This window comes from Balaenoptera musculus, chromosome 4, assembly GCF_009873245.2.
Source record: "Balaenoptera musculus isolate JJ_BM4_2016_0621 chromosome 4, mBalMus1.pri.v3, whole genome shotgun sequence".
In the NCBI taxonomy this organism is placed as follows: Eukaryota; Metazoa; Chordata; class Mammalia; order Artiodactyla; family Balaenopteridae; genus Balaenoptera; species Balaenoptera musculus.
The window spans coordinates 50,123,803-50,149,139 of NC_045788.1; the positions used below are offsets into that span (position 1 = coordinate 50,123,803).

Consider the following 25,337-nt stretch of genomic DNA (forward strand, 5'->3'; position numbering starts at 1 on the left):
TTTAATTTCTTTCAGCAGTGTTTTGTAGTTTAAGTGCATAAATCTTTCACCCCCTTGATTAGATTTTTTCCTAGGTATTTTATTCTTTTGGATACTGTCATAAATAGAATTGTGTTCTTAATTTACTTTTCAGATTGTTCATTGCTGGTACATAGAAACACAATTGACTTATGCGTTGTTCTTGTACCCTGTAAATTTACTGAATTCGTTTTTTAGCTCTAATAGTTTTTTGTCTATGGAATCTTTGGGATTTTCTATATATAGGATTATGTCTTCTGCGAATATAATTTTACTTCTTCCTTTCCAATTTGGATACCTTTTCTTTTTCTTTTTTTTCTTTTTTTTTTTTTTTTGCCCAGTTGTTCTAGCTAAGACTTCTGGTACAATGTCAATAGTGGTGGTGAAAGTGGGCGTCCTTGTCTTTTTCCTCATGTTAGAGGGAAAGCTTTCAGTTTCTTAACCATTGAGTGTAATGTTTGCTTTGTATGCTTATTGTCTCTTAACCTACTAAGTCAGAGGTTGTCACCTGAGAACTTGTTAGAAATGCTAGCTCTTAAGACCCACCCCCAATCTTCTGATTCTGAAACTATGGGAAGTGGAGTTTAGCAATCTGGATTTTCAGAAACCCTCTGGATGATTTTGATGCACACTAAAGTTTAAGAACCACTGCACTAGAGTTTAAGCTTAGGTTAGAACCTGTGCTTTATTTTATTATCTTTGTATTCCTTTTAGTTCTCTTGTGGGATTAATTAGTGTTGAATAGCTTTAAAAAAAATCAGTGTTCCTCAAAGTGCCTACATAATCTCTTCGCTCGTCTACATGTCTTGAATCACCATGAATAACTGGAGATTCATTATTAGACATTCACAAGGTTCACCAGAAGACCTCACATTTTGCATTAAGTCTTAGACCCTTAGCAAACAGCGCAAGTGTACTTTTTTTTTTTAATATATTTATTTTTGGCTGCGTTGGGTCTTCATTGCTGCGTGCAGGCTCCTCATTGTGGTGGCTTCTCTTGTTGCAGAGCACGGGCTTCAGTAGTTGTGGCACGCGAGCTCAGGTGGCTCACAGGCTCTAGAGCGCAGGCTCAGTAGTTGTGGCGCACGGGCTTAGGTGCTCCGCAGCATGTGGGATCTTCCTGGACCAGGGCTCAAACCTGTGTCCCCTGCATTGGCAAGCAGATTCTTAACCACTGCGCCACCAGGGAAGCCTGCAAGTGTACTTTTATTTAGACCATTTGTTTTGATAAGTGCTTTCACCATAATTATCTGGTTACCTATTAGCTGTGGCCTTATCCATATGACTACTTCAATGAGCAAGAAATTATATTTTGGCTATTTAGAAAGACTCAGGTGTCTTTTTTTTTTTTTTAAATAGGGTTCATTGGATTTTATCACATCAATGTTTTGCCCTTGCTTTATTTTTCTCATTAGTTTTCCTTTATCTTGCTGTGTTGTGATCTCAGTCCTCTTACATCCTTCCCCCCCGCCACCCCTTTCATCCTTTTTGAACAAGAAAATATTTAAGTTAATAAGCTAAGAATGTGATTTATTACTACTAATGGCTGTTGTTGAAAGTAGCCATTTGGACACACAAGTACCAGTTTATAGACAATTACAATCATAACATTCTACTTATTCAGTACTTGTTTACCTACTGGCGAATATTCAGTTTATAAAAAATACCATTTCAAAATGTCAAAATTGTGGTATAATTAATTATTTATAGCTAATCTATTTCTGAGACTAATTTAAATGATAATATATACCCTGGATTCCCATTTTCCACCACTTTCAGATGTCTAAACCTCATTTGTACATTCTCCTCGAGTCAGTCTAGTTAACTCTTCTCCCAGGACGGGTGAATATTCTGAATATAGTATCAGAGCAAGGGGTATCTACATGTGTGGGCTCTGGGGGGATCCCTGGTAGCAGGGAAGAAGCACAGAGTGAAGCAGAATGGTTGTACAGCCATGGCAGGGGCTTAGAAGCTCTCCATGAGCTATGTGTCCCTAGAAATACAACATTGCTGGACTTTCCTTCTGTCTGTTTGATGTGAGAATAAAGTTGTAGGATCATTGCATGAATTACTGTTGGTTGAATAATTAAGCCACTCTCCAACCTTTCTTGTTCACAGTTTGCTGTAAGTAAATGAAAAATCAATTTATTAACAAATGCTAGCAGACTTTTAAGATGTTAGACCATGTGCTTGCATATTGCAGTTAAATTTTTTAATGACTATAAACTGATCATAGTTCTTGTTTGTGTCTCACATCTTGTTCAGTGAAAAAAAAGGGAATGTTCATTGCAGCACTATTTACAGTAGCCAGGAGATGGAAGCAACCTAAGTGTCCATCGACAGATGAATGGATAAAGAAGATGTGGCACATGTATACAATGGAATATTACTCAGCCATAAAAAGAAACGAAATTGAGTTATTTGTAGTGAGGTGGATGGACCTAGAGTCTGTCATACAGAGTGAAGTAAGTCAGAAAGAGAAAAACAAATACCATATGCTAACACATATATATGGAATCTAAAAAAAAAAAAGGTTCTGATGAACCTAGGGGCAGGACAGGGATAAAGACACAGACTTAGAGAACGGACTTGAGGACACGGGGAGGGGGAAGGGGGAACGGTAAGCTGGGACGAAGTGAGAGAGTGGCATGGACTTATATACACTACCAAATGTAAAACAGCTAGTGGGAAGCAGCAGCATAGCACAGGGAGATCAGCTCGGTGCTTTGTGACCACCTAGAGGGGTGGGATAGGGAGGGTGGGAGGGAGATGAGAGGGAGGGGATATGGGGATATATGTATGCGTATAGCTGATTCACTTTGTTATACAGCAGAAACTAACACAACCATTGTAAAGCAATTATACTCCAATAAAGATGTTTAAAAAAAAAAGAAAAAAGGGGGGGGTGATTCTTGACAGTTGAAGTCACAGCCTGAAATTGATCAAATTTCCCAAGGCATTTTTTTCATGGAATTACTTGGCTTTTAGCAAACATTCTAGTTCCAGTTCTAGAAATTGTACGTGTGACATCTTTCATCTGTGGAAGAGTTCATGTGGTCTTTAGCTGAGCTTCTTAATTAGTTTCTCAAAAAAAAAAAAAAATCTGAAGTAGTTTGGAAGTGTATGTTTGTGTTCAAATTATTTAGTCTATGTGTATGTATATTTGTGTAGACCTACCTTTATGTAACAAGACTGTTTAATTAAAGAAGTTTCCAGATATCCTAAGAGATTTAAAAAGTTTTTTTCCAAAAAGTTTAATCAATGATTTCCCAATACAGTCAGAAAGGAAGTTAGTTTGGGGAGATTGTGTCCCTTTTTTACCCCTCACATATCCGGTGTTGGTGGTGTGAACAAGAAGGGAACCATTTTCCACATATTCTCAGGGCTATATCCTTTCAGTCTTCTGTGTCACGAGATTATCGATTAAAAATCAAAAGGAATCTAGTAGTCCTAAAAGTTTAGGAAGAGAAGTTTGTGCTTTAATTAGGGAAGAATTATAATAGTATCAGGAGGTTCTCAAACACAAACTGTTGAGCAGAGGCAGTAAACTCACTGATTGGGAGATACGTATTTAGGGAGACAGTAACTTTTCTCATACCACCATTGTGAAAGGGATTTTATTTTCCTAGCTTTTAAACTCCTGAATGCCTGTGTATGCAATGGTTTATTTCAGAAAGGAGAGAAACCTTAGGGTTCTAGGGCAGAGCTGAGTTTCGGAAACCATTACTGTATATTTCGCAAGGATTTTTGAAAGGGTTTTGATGACAGTGACAAGAGGAAGGGGGAACAAGCATGTTAAAGTCATTTGGCTACTTTTGAAACCAAGGCCAGGAAGAAAACATTTTCTGGCTGTAAATCATTTACTTGTCCTACATTCTTTAAAACGTTTTATACAAATGACTTTAACAGTTTTAGGGGTCATGCCTGGGGTTAAGAGACTGTTTGCCTGGTATACATTTTGGTGATTAAAAAGTAATACTTTATTGAAGTGGTAGCATTTCTGTTCACACTCTGCACTGTGAAATATTTGATATTTGTCTGATGAGGAAGGTTTGCCTCGTAAGTCAGTATTGTACACAGAGTATGCGTGTTGACTTTATGTGTTACAGGGACATGTACTGTTAAAAAAATAGTGCTTAAAATGTAGTTGTAATGAAAGAACAGGAAAAAACAAAAAACTGTAAATAAAAAAAGAGAAAAATTGTAAAGATTGCTAACATTTTGATGAGTGGTTATTATGCCATGCACTGCCCTAAATGCTTTTACATGTATTATTGAATTTAGTCTTTAAACCCAAACCTGTGAGGTAGGAATTGTTATTCTCATTGACAACTGAGGCATAGAAAGGCTAAGTGAATTGTCCAATGTCACACAACCAGTGTGAATAGTGAGCTGGGAAATGAAACCAGGCGGAGGCCACGCTCTTAATGCCTGCTTATAGAGCTGAGTGCATTGCCCCTTGGATTTCAAAGGTAGTACTCAGGCTAAGAGTGAAATAGTTGTCTATGATTTTTAAGTGAATCAATTCAAATGAAAATATTTAGTAAATACCTAAATGTCTTAACGGCTGTGGCAAAAATGCTAAAGCTGATGAGAAAGATGGATTTGGAAGATGAATTTGGAAAGTGCCTTCAGTGATTGCTGGATGTATTAGTTGGAATGGTACTTAAAAATACAGTGGGGTCGTGGAATTATCCATTCTTATGCCATTGTCATCCTTTTCTTTAACTGATTACCAGTGTGTTACTATGTGAGAGACTACTGTGGTATTTTGTATGTATTCAGAGATTATCAGAGAGTTTAGTACTTTGGCATATTGTCCATGACTTTTCCTGAGAAGTAGTTGTAACAGTGGATTGTACTGTGAGGTGAAAGGTGCGTTGTGCTTATATGTAAGTGCAGCACTGGGTGGCAGGGTCTGTCTTCTTTTGCCAAGAAAAGTGTTGTATTTTTCTTGGTTTTTGTTACAGCGGAGCAATTTTCATTGCCGGCAGCACAACACACATTAGGAGAAAGCAAATAAACAACACAGGGCACTTGGAGCCAGGAAGTCGCATCTCAAGACTAGAAACACACCTTTGGATTGACATTTGGGACATGGGTTGCTAAATAGGGGAGCCACCTGTCAAACTGAAAACCAGTGACCTGAGGTTCTTAAACTTCCAGGGAAACCATTTAGTCATAGGATCTTTGGAAGGGTGTCAGAAGTTGATTTTGATGTTATGACAATCAGTTTCCTTGTAATTAAATATTAACTCAAACTGTGCTTTAGGTAACTGAGCTTTGCCTTGCCTTTTTTTGTTTCCTTAGACATGCGATTAACATTTGTTGAATTTAATATTTTGAAACTAACCTCTTGTTAATTGAATGCTTTACTTTGAAATAATCCAAGTAAATTTGGTATGAGTATTCCTAATAGTGTCTGGTTTTAAAATATAATCTGTTTTTACCCCCTGCCTTATAAGAGGCTTGTCAAATTCAGTTGGTTTGGAGTATTTTAAAGGTTTCTTCTATGTCAAATTAATGGCATGTTACAGTAACTTATTGAAAATAATAATCAAAATGAAAATTATAAACCCAAAGTCTATAGGAGCTTTTTAAACCAGAGGAGATAAACTCATTAAAATTTTATTTACTTAAGCATATATTGATAATACATTATTTTAAAGGGAAAAAAGGAAACTTTTTGCCCTACTTTGTTAGACTACTCTTAACTGAGCAGCCTTAGTTTATGGAACTTGAGGCTTTGGGAATCATTAAGTATTTATAAAGATGCTCATAGGGACTTCCCTGGTGGCGCAGTGGTTAAGAATCCGCCTGCCAGTGCAGGGGACACAGGTTTGAACCCTGGTCAGGGACGATCCCACATGCCATAGAGCAACTAAGCCCGTGCGCTACAACTAACGAGCCTGTGCTCTAGAGCCCGCGAGCCGCGACTGCTGAGCCCGAGCACCACAACTACTGAGCCCGAGCGCCACAACCTCTGAAGCCTGTGCACCCTAGAGCCTGCGTGCCGCAACTACTGAGCCCGCGTGCCGCAACTACTGAAGCCCGTGTGCCTAGAGCCTGTGCTCCGCAACAAGAGAAGCCACTGCAATGAGAAGCCCGTGCACCACAATGAAGAGTAGCCCCCACTCGCCACAACTAGAGAAAGCCTGCACGCAGCAACAAAGACCCAGCGCAGCCAAAAAAAAATATATTAAAAAAAAAAATAAAAAGATGCTCATAGCTGTTCCCCCACCCCCACCCCCTTGACTTATGCAGCTGGAGAATTCCTTTTCATTTGTGATTTCAGGTCTAAGGCACGAGGTACCATTTACTGAAGAGAAAATAGTCAGTGATTCTCTTTAGTTTTGATAATATTTTAAAATACCAATGATTAGTTTGAATAATGTATATTTCTTCAGCTGTTAATATCTTACTCTTGCCTCTTTTAGGGCCTGCTGAAGTTCCCATGATGTCACCCAATGGATCCATTCCTCCCATCCACGTGCCTCCAGGTTATATTTCACAGGTAAACCATTTAATAGACTTCTCTACTCACTGTGGGCACTGTCATTATTCCAAAACAATATATGGCCTCAAAAACTTATTCCAGGATTAATTTAGTTAGGATAATGCTAGAGTTGTGGGGTATTTTTGTTTTCCTTTTTTTGTTTTTGTTTTTGATTTTTGTGTGTGTGGCACCACATGGTCCTTCCTGAATGACGTGCCAGAAAGTCAGCGGGAGGGAAACACAGCAGGGTTACCAGGCTGCCCTCCTCTGAGGTGGGTTTCACACTTGACCATTTGATGGTGGTTCCTTCATTGAGTCTACTGCCTTAGAGACTTCCTTCTCCCTGTACCACAATTTGCTAGAAAAAAAAAAACTTGTAGACTTAATTAGTAAAAAATATCAAAGGAGACATATAGTTAACATAAATAGGGTCTGCCCTCTGTTATAGGAGTCCCATTTTTCTGTAATGTGGCACGACTTGGGCTTGATAAATTACTGAATATAATGTGAGAACTTTGCTGTTTGTACTTAAATTTCTCTGAAATTGGACTATTTCTTAAGTAAAAAAAAAAAAAAAAGCAATAGCTGTTTAAAAAGTAGTAGCAGGACTTCCCTGGTGGTCCAGTGGGTAGGACGCGGCGCTTTCACTGCCGAGGGTGTGGGTTCAATCCCTGGTCAGGGACCTAAGATCCCACAAGCCTCTCAGTTCGGCCCAAAAAAAAAAAAAAAAGAAAAAAAGAAAAAAGCAGTAGCAGCAATTTCAGAGGTGTGTTGGAAAGATTAAAAAAAAAAAAGTTAAAGGATAAAGTTGTACTCCTATTCCTGCATAAGGTTTAAAGTCTTCAGGATGCCTGGAACATGGGCATCTGTATATACTTTTGTTTTTTGTCCTCAGCTCCTAAGACAACTTGAACTCTCCCTGCACTATTTCCTCCCCAAATACCTAACTAACCAACTGTTTTTCTCTCTTTCTGCCACTATTGTACTTTTCTGATTATAATGGCATCTTATATTCAATGGAAAAAATCTGAGAAGGCAGAAGAGTAGAAAAAAAGAAAATATTTGTAATTTTACTACCCACAGAAGACAATAATCTTTGTGTTAACATTTTTTGGATTATAGTCTTCCAGATTTTTTTTTCTTTCTCTCTCTGTCTGCTTTTAAAATGGTTTAAAAATCTGTAATTTTCATTTTCAGTGATTTTGCTGGGGTGAAAAAATTGGCAGCTGCATAGGAAAATTGCTGAAGTGCAGGCAGGAATCAAAGATTTATCCTTCTCTGATGTAAAAACTTATCCATTTCTTCACTGTCTAAGCCATAGTGCAGCCACTATAATTTCATTTTTTCCATCCCTACTTCTTTTATGTGAGCCAGTTTGACATCTTTTTTTTTTTGGAGGAGCCAGAACGTTGGCCCATCTTCCCCCTGTTGCAAGTAAATGACTTGTTTTATACAAGTCTTTGTAAATAAGGATAACTGAAGGAGAAAAGGGTGCAGAGCAAGCCCTTCCAGCCAGGACACACGATGGTGGATCACATTCACGTCACCAGTCAATTAACAGAAAAGAACAAGGAATGTAGAATTCCATTATGTCTCCCACTCATTTATTTGAGGAAGTGTTTCATTCCCTTGAACCAGAGTACAGTTCTCACCATTGTGATGGCTGAAATAACACCTCCTTTTATGCTAAATGCCCATTTAAGGAATACCAGTTACAAATTGAACATTCTAGTGGAGAGAAGCTGTAATGTGCTTTTTCTTGCTAGTGGTGTTGCTGTGATTGTATTAACTGCCAAACATTTATTAGGATTCCTAGGAAACATAGAAACTTTTAGACCGTGGTGTATTTCTGATTCTGAAAAACTTCTATAGAAAATCTAAGTAGAAAGAGGAAAAGCAGAACTGTAAACTTACTTTCATAAAGCTGATGATGGAAGCATAGTGAAACACTTTCTGAACTCAGAATTATGGCAGAAAGTGCTAGGAGATATTTGAAGAATAGTAAAAATGGAATAATTTGGATTCCGAATTGAAAAAGAACAAGAAGCAGTCTGTAAAGCACATATTCAACTCTTTTTAGACTGGGCTCTCTGCTCAGAAGATGGGCCCAGAGTTAAATAGCCTTCAGTGGTAGCATTATAACTTTAATGATATTTGACAGTGAAGTGTCTTAAGTAAAAGTGATAATTATAATGAAGAAAATTGAGAACCTGAAGAGGTACAACATCTTCTTTAAGGCTGGCCGTATACACACTTGAAAGGAATGAAGAAGGTTGGAACCAAGTACAAAATGTCTTAGGAGACTTGTGAGGGAGCAAAATACATTTTTGCTATGCAGTTGTGGGAAGAAATAATCACTTAAAAAAAAATCCCCCTCCTGGCTAGACATACGTGAGAATGCCCAATACTAGTCTGTCCCTATGCAGTAGTCTACACCTCAACCCCACAGTCGTTTTCCTCAAATACATGTGGCTTCCTTGTTCAGATCTAGAGTTGGGTGTACATTGCGTAGCGGTACAGTTAAAGGTCTCTGTTGTAGTATATGGATTCTTAATATTCAACCCTGTCCTCCTATTGAGAGTCACCTTTTCCTGTTGCCCCACATTGCTACCACCTTAAACCTCTGTCCCCTGGCTTTTTCTCAACTTCATACTTTTGTGCCCATTATTTCTCTCTTCTTGGAGAACTCTAGAGCCCTTCTTTGTCTGACAGTTCAATAATTCTTCTACTCAAATACCCCTCCTCAATGTGACCACTTTAGAACCTCTAACACAGAGATGGTTGTTTTTGTTTTTTTTGTTTGTTTGTTTTTTTCCAGCATCTTTGGTACTTTGTCCCCATCTCTGTCATGAAACACAGTACATTTTATAACCATCCTCAAGAATCTTAATGCTTCATTGGGATTATATCTGAGAATTTAGAATACTGCCTGGTACATAGTAGGTACTTGATAAGTGCTTTTAAATGTAAGTGATTCGCCAACCTGAAATAAAGTAAATACAGGATAGATTCATAGGTTTGGTTCAAAGATTTGCAGGTTCAAGTAGAGTAGTAATACGCCTGATAGCTGGAAAATTGGCAAGATCAGAGTGATGTATACCTGCAAGGAATGAAATGCTCTGAATGTGGATTTAAGAGAGAGGAGTGCCAAGATAGTTCAGTAGAGGAAGGAGTAGTCTCTTCAACAAATAGTGCATTGACAACTGGTTATCCAGATGCAACAGAATGAAGTTGGACCTCTACCTCACACCATATACAAAAATTAACTCAAAATGGATCATATATGTAAGAGCTAAAACTGTATAACTCTAGGAGTATAATTTTGTAACCTTGGATTAGGCAATGGAATCTTAGATATGACACCAAAAGCACAAGCAGCAAAAGAAGAAAACAGATAAATTTGACTTCATCCAAATTACAATTTTTTGTGCTTCCAAGGTTACCATCGACAAAATGAAAAGAGAACTCATAGATTGGGAGAAAATATATGCAAATCATATATTTTAGAAGGGACTTGTATCTAGAATATATAAGGAAATCTTAACAGCTCAAGAATAAAAAGACAAAAAACCCAGTTTAAATATGGGCAAAGGATCAGAATAGACATTCTCCAAAAACAATGTACAAATGGCCAAATAGTACATGAAAAGATGGTGAACATCATTTAACCATCAGGGAAATGAAATCAAAACCACAGTGCAATATACTTCACACACACTAGGATGGCTTTAGTCAAAGAGACAAGTAGGAACAAGTGTTGGCAAGGATGTGGAACAATTGGAACCCTCATACACTGCCTGTGGTAATATAAAATGGTACAGCTGCTTTGGAAGATAGTCTGGCATTTCCTCAAATGGTTAAATATAGAGTTACCATGTGACTCTGCTATTCCACTCCTGGGTAAATACCCAAGAGGAGAGAAAACATATGTTTATACACAAAAAAGCTTGTACATGAATATTCATAGCAGCACTATTCATAATAACCCCAATGTGGAAACAACCCAAATGTCCATCAGCTTATGAATGGATAAACATGTTGTGATATATCCATAAAATGGACTATTATTCAGCCATAAGAAGGAATGAAGTACTTACACATGCTAAAAAGTGGATGAACCTTGAAAATATTGTGCTAAGTGAAAGAAGCCAGACACAAAAGCCATATACAGTATCACGCCATTAATATATAATGTTCAGAATAGGCAAATCCATAGACACTGATAACATATTAGTTGTTGCCAGGGGCTGAGGGAGAGAGTATTAGGGAGTTGCTGCTAATGGGTATGGTATTCTTTTTGGGGTGATGACAGTGTTCTGGAAATAAATAGTGGGTAGTGGTCACTCAACCCTGAATATACTAAAAACCAACTGAATCACACACTTTAAAAGAATGGATTTTGTGGTATGTAAATTACACCTCAATAAAGCTATTACAAAAGAGGGGGGAGGGAAAGATAGTGACTAGTCCTAATTATTAATCAGCAAACAGTGTCACAGCTGGGAAAAATGGCCCAGCCTGTCTTGGTGCCTGTGTTGATGGTGGTAATAACTACTGTGTATGCTGTGCACTCTGCTAAATGCTTTATTTACGTTGCTAGTTTTCACCATCCTAACTTTACATACAAGGGAGCTAAGGCCCTGAGTTGAACCAGGATTGCAACCCAGGCATTTCTGAACTCACTGACCTTTTCCCCACTATGATGTGGTCTCTAAGTCAGTGACAGAGCCTACTTTGATGGATATACATTTGACCCGTGAAGAACATGAGTTGAAACTGTGCAGGTCCACTTATATGTGGATTTTTTTCAGTACTAAATCCTCAGTACTACACGATCCGTGGTTGGTTGATGCCATGGATGAGGAGCTACAGATAAGGAGAGCTGATTATAAGTTATTTGTGGACTTCTGACTGTGAGGCGGGTCGGTGCCCCTAACGCCCACCTTGTTCAAGGATTAACTGTATTTGCTTCATTGCTTTTTGACAATGTGAGTGTGGGTGTGTGGTGTGTCTACTTGTGCATCTCTAATACTAAAACCCCAGCTACTCATATATGAGATGGTACATTATTGTAAGAAAATTGAAGAGAGAGGTAAGTAAATGATTAAAGACATTACAGTAGTCACTCTAAACTGAGTCAATGGGGAATTTCTTGGTTGTAGCATTCATTCCATACTTCAGTAGCTAAAAGTGCTTTAAAGGGCTTCCCTGGTGGTGCAGTGGTTGAGAATCTGCCTGCCAGTGCAGCAGACAAGGGTTCAATCCCTGGTCCGGGAAGATCCCACATGCCACGGAGCAACTAAGCCCGTGCGTCACAACTACTGAGCCTGTGCTCAACAATGAGAGAAGCCACCGTAACGAGAAACCCACGCACTGCAACGAAGAGTAGCTCCTGCTCGCCACAACTAGAGAAAGACCACGCGCAGCAACAAAGACCCAACACAGCCAAAAATAAATAAATAAACAAACATAATAAATAAATTTTTTTAAAAAGTGCTTTAAAGATAAATTGATAAACTTGATCAAGTTGACAAAATACCAGTGTCAGTAATGAGCAGATGATCTTATAGAAAGACAAACGTGGAGTTGAGACAGCTCTGCTCTGACGCACAGTCAACAGCACAGCCTGTGTTTTCTTAGGTTGGGAAGGACTGACCCTGTGGGCTATAGAGATAGTGTGGACTAGGGCAGGAGAACAGTGGAATCTTATCTAAGATAGTAAGCTTTTCTTTGTTGCAGTGTGAGTGTGTGTTTTGTGCTTTACTTTTTGGTGGGAGGCTGGGGGAGGTTTGAGGAAAATGTGATCTGACATTTTCAACTTGAGAGAAAATACAGGCTAAGTTTTTTTTGTTTTTTGTTTTTCCACCTGTGAGAAAGTGGATTTAGGTGAGAGGGAATTTAATTTAGCCTTATCCACTTATCACCATTATTTCCATTATGTAAAAGCATTTATTAGTGTGATTAGGGTTGAAGCTATGGGAAAAGAGGGCGAGCTGGGAAGAACATGGACATTACTTGAAAAGGCCTGCCTTCGTATTCCACCATGGCTACTTCCGTGTAGCTTTTACAAACTCTTTTGCCACATAGGTGAATGCCTACCTGATGTGGCAGAGGGAAGAATTAAGAGAAATGCTATGTCAGGTGTGTAGTCCACAGTGGCATTCACTAAGTGGTAGCTATTAGAATGAAGAAGCCTGTTAGAACAATTTCAGTGAAAGTTTGGCAGAATTTGCCTTCCTCAATACATATTGAGATCATGCCATATGAAGCAAATTTTTCCTTTCATTGTATACTTCCCTGGTTTTTCTTAAATTTTTTTAACCTCATCATTAACTTTTGAAGAATTTATATATAAAAATTTCTTAAGCAGATGCCTTGAGTTTTATATTCCACACTGCCATAGTAATTTATGAAACATTTTCAAAAGTTACAGGGAAAGGTTTCATGTAGACCCCCAGATTTAAAAAGCATATGAAGAGACAAAGTGAAACATCCAAATTAATGTTCCATCATTTGAGAAACCACTCTTCTTTTTCCAGGTTAATTGATGTAACCTAAAAACTTCAAAGAGTAGTCAAAATAAGTGTTGCTGTTGTTATAGCAGAAGTACACGCTTTAACCCATTCCATTGTTTTGGGGATTAGTTAATGGGTAAATACCTGTTGAAATTATATTCCATTAATAATAATTATAATATAATAATATTTATAATATTTAATAATATAATAATAATTATATTCCATTTCTCTTGACTGGGGAGAGACAAGAAATCTATTTAAAAACACGTTTAAATTTTGGTTTGGTTGATCATTCTCCAGTGAGGCTTGTTTTAAGAGTTGGCCAGAAATCAGAGCCCTGTGGAGAAACAATGGGGCCTGTTAGGTGGAAGCCATGGAATGCTTTTCTCCATTTTGTTCAGCCAAGTCGGCTGAGCTATGAGCATTAGCCTCAACTGCTTTCCTTTGGTAATTATTTACAACCTGGTGTTAAACTAATGCTGTGCTTCACCTTCAACGTTGTAAAAATGATGAGCAGGAAGGAACATGGGGCATTGCCCTGTGCCTGGGTAGACCAAGAGTCAGACCCATTTGGCGGCCAATAATAAGAAAATTGGAATCTCTTTCAAAACTTTAAATCCTCTGGAAAAATGGACTTTTCTATAGGAAGTTAGGAAGATATTTCACAGTGAACAGTGTGTGTGCACACAGTGTGTACATGGGTGTTGGGAGCTTCTGTGGAAAAGAGCGGAGGACTTACGTACCCATTCTGTTTTTGTTTCTATCATCATCAGATTTACAATAACTTTATTTTCCATTTTATGGCTTATTTTGTCTGAGGAGCGATTACAGACAAGGTTGGCGATGCTAAATTAAAGAGATGTACCCCCCCCTCAAAGCATTGTGCAAGTTTTCTCTTTCTGAGTCCTCTGTCTCCCTGTTCTGCATTTTCTCTTGGATTTCTTTCCTTTGTTTCTACGATCCTGGCATTGTGACCTAATAGAACACAGGATTAGCAGGGTGAAATATGTGTCCTGTTCATCACTGTATCTCTAGTTCCTTGAAAGGTGTCAAGTACATACTAGGCATTTATCAAAATTTGGCTGACTTTTGGAGTCATTTTTATCTTGTGGAGGGAGGAGGGCAAAGGAAAGTGTTTGAGGATCTCTGAGGTTCTTTTCTAATCTAAAATTAGAGGATTCTCCTGCACTGTTCATACTGCTCCTTAAGAAGGAGACCAAGAGAGAATATAAGTAAGTTTCCATAAGCAATCATCACCAAAACAGTGGGGCACACTTTTTTGGGATTTAGCATTCTATTGAGTAGAATGCTATTCTTCACTTCTACAGAAAAATGATAGTTGATTTGATAGTTGATTTTCATAGTAATAATATTGAGAAGATGTCACATCTGGAAATGACTTCTGAATCATTGATAAGGATTAACTTATGCACATTACATTATATATGATTTTATCACACAATTATTGTAGTCTGTCTTTCTAAATTAGTAACCCACTTTTGTCATATGTAACAACTTTTCTTAGAAAATCACATTTGCACAACCTTTGGGCACAAAACTTAACCAAGGTTAAGTGGTTATATTCCTACACACTCCTTGAAACTCATCAGATTTACAAACTTGGACTTACAGTTGTTTTGCTTTGTAATAAATATCTGATTATCAACAGCACAGATTCTTAATCCTTTCTCGTGCCATGGAACCCACTGCCAGACTGATGAGCATTTTTAAGTGTAAAATATAAAATTCATAGACACAGTCTAGAACAACCTGCCTGTGTTTCCATGGATGTAAGAAGCTGGACTGAAAAGATGTTATTGGCTGTGTCTTCTGTGCTGGTCAATGGAGAGATGCTGGAGGAACAGGAACAGTTATTCCCGTTGATTCCTGCTGTTAATAGCTTTATGAATATCTTTTTTAAAAATTGAAGAACAGTTGATTTACAATGTTGTGTTAATCTCTGCTGTACAGCAGAGTGATTCCGTTATACCTATATATATACATTTTTAAAACATTCTTTTCCATTATGATTTATCTCAGGATATTGAATATAGTTCCCTGTGCTATACAGTAGGACCTTGTTGTTTATTATTAATATCTTAAAGGCAGCTCAGTTTGGCACAAATTAAACCATCAGATTGCTACTTACTGTTTATCTTCTAACAAATATTCTGTACCTTAAAACAGCATTTCCATCTAGTCTGAAATAATTGTTTGGTCCATTTTATTAATTGAAACTCTATGGATGTAACTCTTTTCACTTGTCCAATGTTCTCATGCTCCGTACAGATACTGGGGAGTACTAGATTTGATTTTTGATCTTCAAATGTGGTTCTTTTTGGTATTTAGGTTGGTAATATACAATCAAATATGACAAAAGGCACAGCATTTCTAGTGAGAGTACTTGGGTATGAATCTTGTCACCCATTTAGCTGGCCTTAGGTTAATTACTTAATTGCTCCTGAAGATTCTTAATCCAGAATTTAGGACTATGATGTTGCCTATGTTAGAGGATCTTCTGAGTATTATGCGACTTGTGTGACTTATTATGCGAGCACTTTATACATTATTAAGTTGCTTAGCTCTCTCTAAATAGGGCCTCTCTGTCCCTCAAGTTGGGGGCAACTGCCCCTCAAGCTAGGGTAGCCAAGATATGGTAATGGAGCTGGCACCAGCTGAGGACCCAACACCAGTTCTGTGTTCATAGATGTGTCTCAAACCTTGCTGGGCTTCCTTCTTAATGTCCCCTCAGCTATATAGCATTCATACTTTACTGAAGAAGCTGGATTAAAAGAGATACCACAGAAGATGTACTTTGTTCCATACTCCTCTCCAGCCTTCAGTGGTTTTAGTTATAAATCACTCGACAGTCACCTGCAAAGAGCCCTGTCTGTTAGTAAAGTACTAAAAGTTGATTTGATTATATATGCCCTAGTTGTGCTCCTTTTTCCAGATTAAAGATTTATGTAAGTGTGAGTGGTTTTTCTGTGTATAAAAGTGTTAGTACATATAAGCCACCCGAGTGAGGCTTGCTATTATGAGGGTATCTCCTTATATTGGTCACCTCTTTTATTTATTTATTTTTTTTAACATCTTTATTGGAGTATAATTGCTTACATGGTGTGTTAGTTTCTGATTTATAACAAAGTGAATCAGTTATACATATACATATGTCCCCATATCTCTTCCCTCTTGCATCTCCCTCCCTCCCACCCTCCCTATCCCACCCCTCTAGGTGGTCACAGAGCACCGAGCTGATCTCCCTGTGCTATACGGCTGCTTCCCAGTAGCTATCTATTTTACATTTGGTAGTAAATATATGTCCATGCCACTCTCTCATTTCGTCCCAGCTTACCCTTCCCCCTCCCCATGTCCTCAAGTCCATTCTCTACATCTGTGTCTTTATTCCTGTCCTGCCCCTAGGTTCTTCAGAACCTTTTTTTTTTTTTTTTTTAGATTCCATATATATGTGTTAGCATACGGTATTTGTTTTTCTCTTTCTGACTCCCTTCACTCTGTATGACAGACTCTAGGTCCATCCACCTCACTACAAATAACTCAATTTCATTTCTTTTTTATGGCTGAGTAATATTCCATTGTATATATGTGCTACATCTTCTTTATCCATTCATCTGTCGATGGACACCTAGGTTGCTTCCATGTCCTGGCTATTGTAAATAGCGCTGCAATTAATATTGTGGTACATGACTCTTTTTGAATTATGGTTTTCTCAGGGTATACGCCCAGTAGTGGGATTGCTGGGTCGTATGGTCACCTCTGTACAAGCTTGTCTGTAAGATTCATGCTCTAAAATACTGAAGACAAGTGCCGTATCAATACCTTCAACTTGTGATTCCCCATTCAGCAACCTCAGATTTGTTATCTGGATCTAACAGTTCCCCTGTCACTCTATACCTTAACCATTGCCTGAAGTTGGCATGTGCATTAAAAATTGTGCACCAATGGAAAATTTAAGGTTTCTAGGTATAAATGAGTGTGTGGGTAAAATGTTTGGGGAATTTTTATTCATTCATGAATCACCTTATTACTTAAATCCTTAAGTTTGGTTACCTGTGAAGCATATGAAATTAGTTGTTTACTTAATCATTGGCAAGAACTGTTTCAGAAAAGTAGCTGGAATTTTCAAGGAACTTTTTTTTTCTTGATTCAGAGAGGATGTTGATTATCAATCTGCAACTACTCTGCAGGATAATCCTTTGATACTATATAAAGGGCTTTTAGAAACCCAGAAATATCACCAATAATTTATTTTTCCATTCTGCTGCAAAAATAACCATGCTATGTGGCAAGAGGAGCTGGTCCTAAAGCTAGGGGGTTTATTGTCTCAGAACATTCATGATAATGTTACACTGGAAAGAGCAGATAGTATTTCATCAGTGTTGGGCTGTAACAGATGTGAAGAGAAAGGAGATTGAGAAGTAACATTTGATGTTTTCAGCCACAGTTGTGATTATTAAATTCGAAAAGACAGAAAAGTAAGTCAGGAGATTTGAGAAATACATTGAATTCTGCCACGTTTTTAAGTCAAGTAACTTAACTTCATCTGTAAAATAGAATCACTACTTGGCTCCTGTAATTCTTTGGTTGCCCTTTGAATATTCCTTTATCCTAATTTTCTCTTTCTTCTAAGGTACTTGGTGATGGTGGTAGGAGTTTCATCCATCCATAGCAGCAAAAAGGGGGTTGGGCTGGGGAAAGTAGAGTCCATATGTTTTAAGTCTCTACCCTCCATGAAGAACAAACTTGCTTTTCCTCTTTTGTATTGTTTACTATATTAGAAAATGCAGAGTGAGGAGTCAGTGCAGAAAGGAAAGGTGAGAAATAATGCTTTTTTATTCCTGGTTGGTGATGAATAAAGTAAAATCACTCAGCTGCATTTGGATTTGAAGTAGAACTTATATAGGAAATGTGTAAATTTTCTGTGTCTTTCTTATAGTAAAATCATACTTATTTAAAATAAGAGTGTCAGGAATAACAGATCTGGAATTAATTGAGTTTAGATTATCTGAAACTTTAGAGTATGATGTCTAAACTCAGATATATACCTGAGTTATGGGGCGGGTTGAATTTGATAAAGAATGTGTTAATAACTTTTGCTAGACATCAAGTCTAAGAGAGAAATTTTTTTTTTTTTTTTGCTTGCTTTTTTATTCATTTGTTGGTTAGCTAACATATATTGAGAGCCTCCTGTGTGCCCGGGTGTCTTGAGGGACTTGGAGTTGGTGGGAGAGACAGATCTGTAATCTGCGTTACAGGACAGAGATGCTGGTGGAGAGGTGAGCACCAGTCTGGCTGGCAGAAGCCTGGGCTGTTTGCCTGCCCGTCCCTCTGTCCATGCAGCTGTTTCATGTTGCCCAGCCTTTTCTTCTCCTTGTTCACTGCTCAGATTTAGCTGAGACTTCTTCCCTTACCAGAATGGCCTGGGAGCCCTCTTTTAAGTATGTGGGCCACAGTTAGGAAGTGAGTCTGAGCCCAACTTCCACAAACACATTAGGTCGCAGTTTTCTGTGTGCAGCAGCTCACTCAGGCAATCCAGATTTGCACGCTACCTGCATGCATGCGGGCTCACGTGTGTCCGCATGCAGTCTGTTCTGCCCGCATCTGGGGTCATCACTGGCCATTGGGGCAGCCTGTTAAAATTTTTCTTTTGCCTCCTACCATTGAAGTTCTTTTGATTCTTGTTGTTTGCAGCCCAGAAGAAGTAGAAGGAGAGAGTTTTAGGAACTGAGGAGTTTGTTAAAATTCCTGTGGAGCATTTCAGTTCAGTAAGGAGAACTACCTTCTCTGTTAACCACGAGAAAGGATCATCAAAACATAAGTGTTTTTAAGATGTCCATTTTAGTTCTTGGACTCAAAATTGCACCCCACCTCCCTCCCCCGCCACTTCCCCCCATAGCTCTCTGACCTTGTGTGTATTAGCTTAACTTTACTGAGCTTCATTCCTTTTCTCTCTCAAATGGGGATAACTGTATTTGCCTCCCAGGGTTGTTGGGAAGATTTAGTGAGGTGGTAATATTAATAGTAGTAATTGCTAGGTAAGGTTTGTCTATTATGTATCAGTTACTGTTCCAGGACCTTAACATGTTGTTGCCTTATTTCAGGTAGAAGATATTAAAGCAGAGCAGCAGGTATTCAGTAAATATTGTTTGTATCTTGAATCCTTTCACATCTCTTAATAACCTATTTCTAACAGTTCATTATTTACATATTTATTTCGCAGCATACCTAACTCCTGTATGATTCTTTACATAATGAAAACTTGGGAGTATAGACCAGAATGAAAATCTGGTTCTGCAGTTGAACTAGTTGTACATTTTAATCATGCTGTGCCTTGGTTTTCTCATGTACAACGGGATGCTAATATCTAGTTCTCCAGTAGTTAAGGAAGTCACATGAGATAACAGGTGACAGGCAGCTGGCGGACCACAGGCACTGGCTGTGCCTTGCTTTCTCCTCTCCCTCCCTGCTGCTCCCATTAGCTCTTCCTCTTGCTGTTGCCCCCAGGCTATCTCATTTTGTTTTAACGGTTCTCTTGGTCATACTTCTAAAAACACTGGTGTAAGGAAGGCATACATTCTCTCGGTTTAACCTTTTGTGCCTTATTTTCTAGCCTCTCATCCATGTGTATAAGCCACAGGATAGCAAAGGATACTAGGCACATAGAGGTTCCTCAGTAAATACTTATCGAGTAGAATAAAAGGACATGATAAAGATTCAAACTAGCTGCTGTTTGCCATCAGGCTTTCTTCCTTAGCTAGAGGAAGGTGGCTGGGTTTTAGACCAGGAGGATAAATGCATTACTTTTTGAAGAGAGGTTTTTTTTGTTTTTTGCGGTGTGGGGGGGCTTGTTTGCTTTGTTTTTTGTTTTTGTTTTAAGCAGACAAGAATGGTAGAACTTAAGATAGGAGGCTCTGATAGGTGGCATTTTAATTTGCTAAGGCCACCATAACAAAGTGTCACAGACTGGGCGGCTTAAACAACAGAAATTATTTCCTCACAGTTCCTCAGGCTGTCAGTTTGGTTTCTTTTAAGGCCTCTCTCGTTGGCTTGTTGATGGCCTTCTTCCTTTGCTGTCCTCACGTGGTCTTCCCTCTGCCTGTCTGTGTCCTAATTTCCTTTTCTTATATGGATATCAGTCATGTCTGATTAGGACCCACCCATATGACCTCATTTTACCATAATTACTTCACTAAAGGCCCTATCTCCAAATACAGTCACATGCTGAGGTACTGGGGGTTAGGACATAAATATATGAATTGGTGCGGGGCAGGGAGGAGGACACATAATTCAGTCCATAACAGGTGGCAACCTTGAGGACCTAGCACAATGATGTTTTCCAAGGATCTGTGCTCTCTGGAGAAGGTGAGTGTTCCGTTGAGTCACAGGGCTAGAAAAAAATCTAGATGAAGAATACTTGGTTTTCATTTCTGAAAAAACAGTACTTTGTTCTGATTTCTGAATGGAACTCACTAGGACTCAATCTAATTTTTCTCTTTATTTTTAGGCTAACTAGACAAATCTTAATGTTTACCACCTAGTTTTTCCCCACTTTTGAATATCCAGTGCTTGGCTTATAGTATGTATCAGGAAATAGTTGTTGAATTGAATACAGGTGATTTGTCTGCCTCTGGACATTGTCCCAATTTCATTCACCCCAAAAGGAAATGAATTGTCTTTTCCATGGTCATTTATGAAGACTAAAGGCACATTTTTATTGTCTCAGTATTTTTAGACTGAACTCTTTCTGATGTCTGAATTCTTCTGCTACAGTAATATATTTCTTTATGAACCGTATTTTTTAAACAAAGAATGTTATTGCCACCGTTTCCTGAGTTGCTTATTATTTTGTGCATTATTATCGCTCCTCAGACTTTCTAATTCTTTGGAGGATCATAGGCATAATTTCCTTAGACATAGATCAAAACTGCATTTGACAATTAAATATGCTACAGTTTGTGTTATGGAAGAACAATAAACAAAATACTCAGTACAAATTTTTTTTTTTAATTTTATTTATTTATTTATTTATGGCTGAGTTGGGTCTTCGTTTCTGTGCGAGGGCTTTCTCTAGTTGCGGCAAGCGGGGGCCACTCTTCATCGCGGTGCGCGGGCCTCTCACTGTCGCGGCCTCTCTTGTTGCGGAGCACAGGCTCCAGACGCGCAGGCTCAGTAGTTGTGGTTCGCGGGCCTAGTTGCTCCGCGGCATGTGGGATCTTCCCAGACCAGGGCTCGAACCCGTGTCCCCTGCACTGGCAGGCAGACTCTCAACTACTGCGCCACCAGGGAAGCCCCTCAGTACAAATTTTTTGATTTTTGTTTCTGATTATTTCAGAATATTTCATTTCATAAAAATATTTTTAGTCATAAGGTAGGCTTTGATTGGCTAAGGAGCAGGTTTCCAAAAGTATCCCATCACACATGTACATGTAAATAGACTTCTTTCACAAATAACACAGAGTAATTTAAGATAATTAAACATGGGACTATCAAACAGTTTTCATATATGCAGGCAGTCTGTGGTTTCAAGAAGCTACTTAGTTCTCTAACTGGAAATCCATTTTTGGTGAATAGTAATTTATACTTCAGATTTATTAATTTTTGTAATTAGTGGAAATATTTATTCTTATAAAATGTAGGAGTAAAAAGATAATGTTTCAGCTCTGTATCTCTTTTATTTTTGTTTTTTTTTTTCCCCTTGACTGGAATTCTTAACTTTTGTTAGTGCTTTTTGCCCAACTTTTTTTTTTAAGCACTTTAACAAGTCAGAAACTATATGATGAAATGAAAGTGATTTCTCTTCATTGTTAACTACCGCTGTTTACAAGCCCAGGGTTGTTCTTCTTATTTAGTGAGAGCCCTGTTCTTCTTGTACTACCTCAGTCAAGTCTGTATAAGCTGCTTGATCACTGGAAGTTTTATGTTGACTGAAATAATGAAGGTTGTAAGCTTCTAGAAAACAAACACTTTGCTTCTGTGGCCCTTCCATTGTCTAGCACAGGATTGAAAGAAGGTTGTATGAAAGAGGGACATCTGGAATATGCCTTACTTTTTTCTTAATAGCTAGTGGTAGGGCGGAGGGAAAGAATACACTATAGAATAATGCATGTTTATATCAGATGGTAAGAAAAACCCATATTTATACTAAAATTATAAAAAATGTGCTACCATATTCATGCTCTGCATGTTAGACAAGATAGAAGATGCTTGAAATAAACAAATGGGACCTAATCAAACTTATAAGCTTTTGCACAGCAAAGGAAACCATAAACAAAACAAAAAGACAACCTCTGGAAGGGGAGAAAATATTTGTAAATGACGCAACCTATAAGGGCTCGATTTCCAAAATATACACACAGCTCATACAACTCAATAACAATAACAACAACAAAAAACAAACAAACAAAAACCCAATCAAAAAATGGGCAGAAGACCTAAATAGACATTTCTCCAAAGAAGACATACAGATGGCCAATAGGCACGTGAAAAGATGTTCAACATCACTAATTGTTAGAGAAATGCAAATCAAAACTACAAAGAGGTATCACCTCACACTGGTCAGAGTGGCCATCATTAAAAAGTCTAACAAATGCTGGAGAGGGTGTGGAGAAAAGGGAACCCTCCTACACGGTTGATGGGAATGTAAATTGGTGCAGCCACTATGGAAAACAGTATGGAGGTTCCTTAAGAAACTAAAAATAGAGTTGCCATATGATCCAGCAATCCCACTGCTGGGCATATATCTGGAGAAAACTGTAATTCGAAAAGATACATGGGCCCCAGTGTTCATAGTAGCACTATATACAGTAGCCAAAACATGAAATCAACCTAAATGTCCATCGACAGATGAATGGATAAAGGTGATGTGGTATATATTACAGTGGAATACTAGTCAGCCCCCCCAGAAAAAAAGATTGAAATAATGCCATTTGCAGCAACATGCCTGGACCTAGAGATTATCATACTAAGTGAAGTAAGCCAGACAAAGACAAATATTGCATGATATCTCTTATATGTGAAATCTAAAATAGGATACAAATAAACTTACTTACAGAACAGAAGCAGACTCAGGCATAGAAAACAAACTTGTGGTTACCAAAGGGGAAAGAGGGGGTGGTGGAGGAGGGATAAATTAGGGCTTTGGGATTAGCAGATACAAACTATTGTGTTGACCAAAAAGTTCGTCCGGTTTTCCCATAAGCTGGCTCGAGTAGCACTTAGTTGTCTTTAACTTCATTCAAAATAATGTTAGATTGTATTGTGACAGCTGTCATATCAGCGTGCATTAAAAAAAAAAAACTTATCAAAATTGGTGAATTTTTGCATAGCCATTTTAATATTGAAGATGGAAGAAAAAGCAACATTGTCAGCATATTATGCTTTATTATTTCAAGAAAGGTAAAGATGCAACTTAAATGCAGAAAATTTGTGCAGTGTATGGAGAAGGTACTGTGACTGATCGAACGTGTCAAAAGTGGTTTGCGAAGTTTCGTGCTGGAGATTTCTCGCTGGACGGTGTTCCACTGTCGGGTAGACCAGTTGAAGTTGAAATCGATCAAATAGAGACATTAATTGAAAACAATCAACGTTATACCACGTAGGAAATAGCTGACATACTCAAAATATCCAAATCAAGCATTGAAAATCATTTGCACCAGCTTGGCTATGTGAATCGCCTTGATGTTTGGGTTCCACATAAATTAAGTGCAAAAAACCTTCTTGACCATATTTCCTCATGGGATTCTCTACTGAAACGTAACGAAAATGTTCTGTTTTTAAAACAAATTGTGACAGGCAGTGAAAAGTGGATACTGTACAATAATGTGGAGCAGAAGAGCTGGTGGGGCAAGCGAAATTAGCCACCACCAACCGCACCAAAGGCCGGTCTTCATCCAAAGAAGGGGATGTTGTATATATGGTGGGACTGGAAGGGAGTCCTCTATTATGAGGTCCTTCCAGAGAACCAAAGGATTAATTCCAATAAGAACTGCTCCCAAGTAGACCAACTGAAAGCAGCACCTGATGAAAAGCATCTGGAATTAGTCAAGAGAAAATGCAGAATCTTCCATCAGGATAATGCAAGACTGCATGTTTCTTTGATGACCAGGCAAAAACTGTTACAGCTTGGCTGGGAAGTTCTGATTCATCCTCCGTATTCCCCAGACATTGCACCTTCGGATTTCTATTTATTTCGGTCTTTACAAAATTCTCTTAATGGAAAAAATTTCAGTTCCCTGGAAGACTGTAAAAGGCACCTGGAAAAGTTCTTTGCTCAAAAAGATAAAAAGTTTTGGGAAGATGGAATTATGAAGTTGCCTGAAAAATGGCAGAAGGTAGTGAAACAAAACAGTGAATACGTTGTTCAATAAAGTTCTTGGTGAAAATGAAAAATGTCTTTTATTTTTACTTAAAAACCAAAGGAACTTTTTGGCCAACCCAATGCTATATCTAAAATAGGTAAACAACAAGGTCCTACTGTATAGAACTGGGAACTATATTCAATATCCTGTAATAAACTATAATGGAAAGAATACATATATGCGCATATGTATAACTGAATCATTGCTGTACAACAGAAACTAACACAACATTGCAAATCAACTATAATTCGATAAAGAAAAAAAGCAGAAGATGCTTTGATGATAATTATTAGTGTATACGTTAGAATTTCTAGTGTCATGGTTTAAGCACCATTTAACATATACCTGTAACTTAGCAGCCTAAATGAGGCTAATGTGATTAACTTGCCAAGGCCAGGAAGAGGTTACATTTAATAAAGAATATGTAAAAAGCTACATCCTGAGCTTTAGTAGGGAGTATGACTCAGAATCTTAATTTTAAGGAGTTAATATTGCTTTATTAATAAACTATTAACATAGTAGTTAATTCTGAAGCTATTATATTAGTAGGTTCATTAATAAAGATTTTTTTCTTAACATAAAGATTAATGGCTATTAAGTAAAATTAAACCTATCTTGTTCACTGAAGTACAGACTAATGTTGATAAACTTGCCATTTTGTCTCAAACACTATTTTAAAAAACAAAGCTTAGTATAATTTTTTTATTAGAATGCTTTAGACATGATTAAGTCATTTTATTTTGGCCTATAATCAGCCTCCTGAGATGTAATGAGAAGTCTATTTCAATACACAAGTTTAATTTTCATTTTTTTTTTTTTTTTAAACAAAATTTCCTATCAATGTATGTACCTGATTGTCTTAAGCTAGATTAGGCCATCTGGTCTCTTTGGAAGCCTGGTTCCGGCTTCCGAGTTTACTCTTGTGGC

At 37.9% G+C, this 25,337-nt stretch overlaps 1 protein-coding gene across 4 annotated transcripts in view; it reads left to right on the forward strand.

The window, feature by feature from the left end:
• The window catches only part of FNDC3B (fibronectin type III domain containing 3B), a 350,696-nt gene that overhangs the window by 180,571 nt on the left and 144,788 nt on the right, over positions 1 to 25,337 (forward strand). For all 4 annotated transcript variants that reach the window (XM_036850413.1, XM_036850412.1, XM_036850415.1 and 1 more), the window contains one exon: positions 6,456 to 6,532. In XM_036850413.1, coding sequence (XP_036706308.1) covers positions 6,456 to 6,532 — 77 coding nt within the window. The remainder of the gene's footprint in view (positions 1 to 6,455; positions 6,533 to 25,337) is intronic.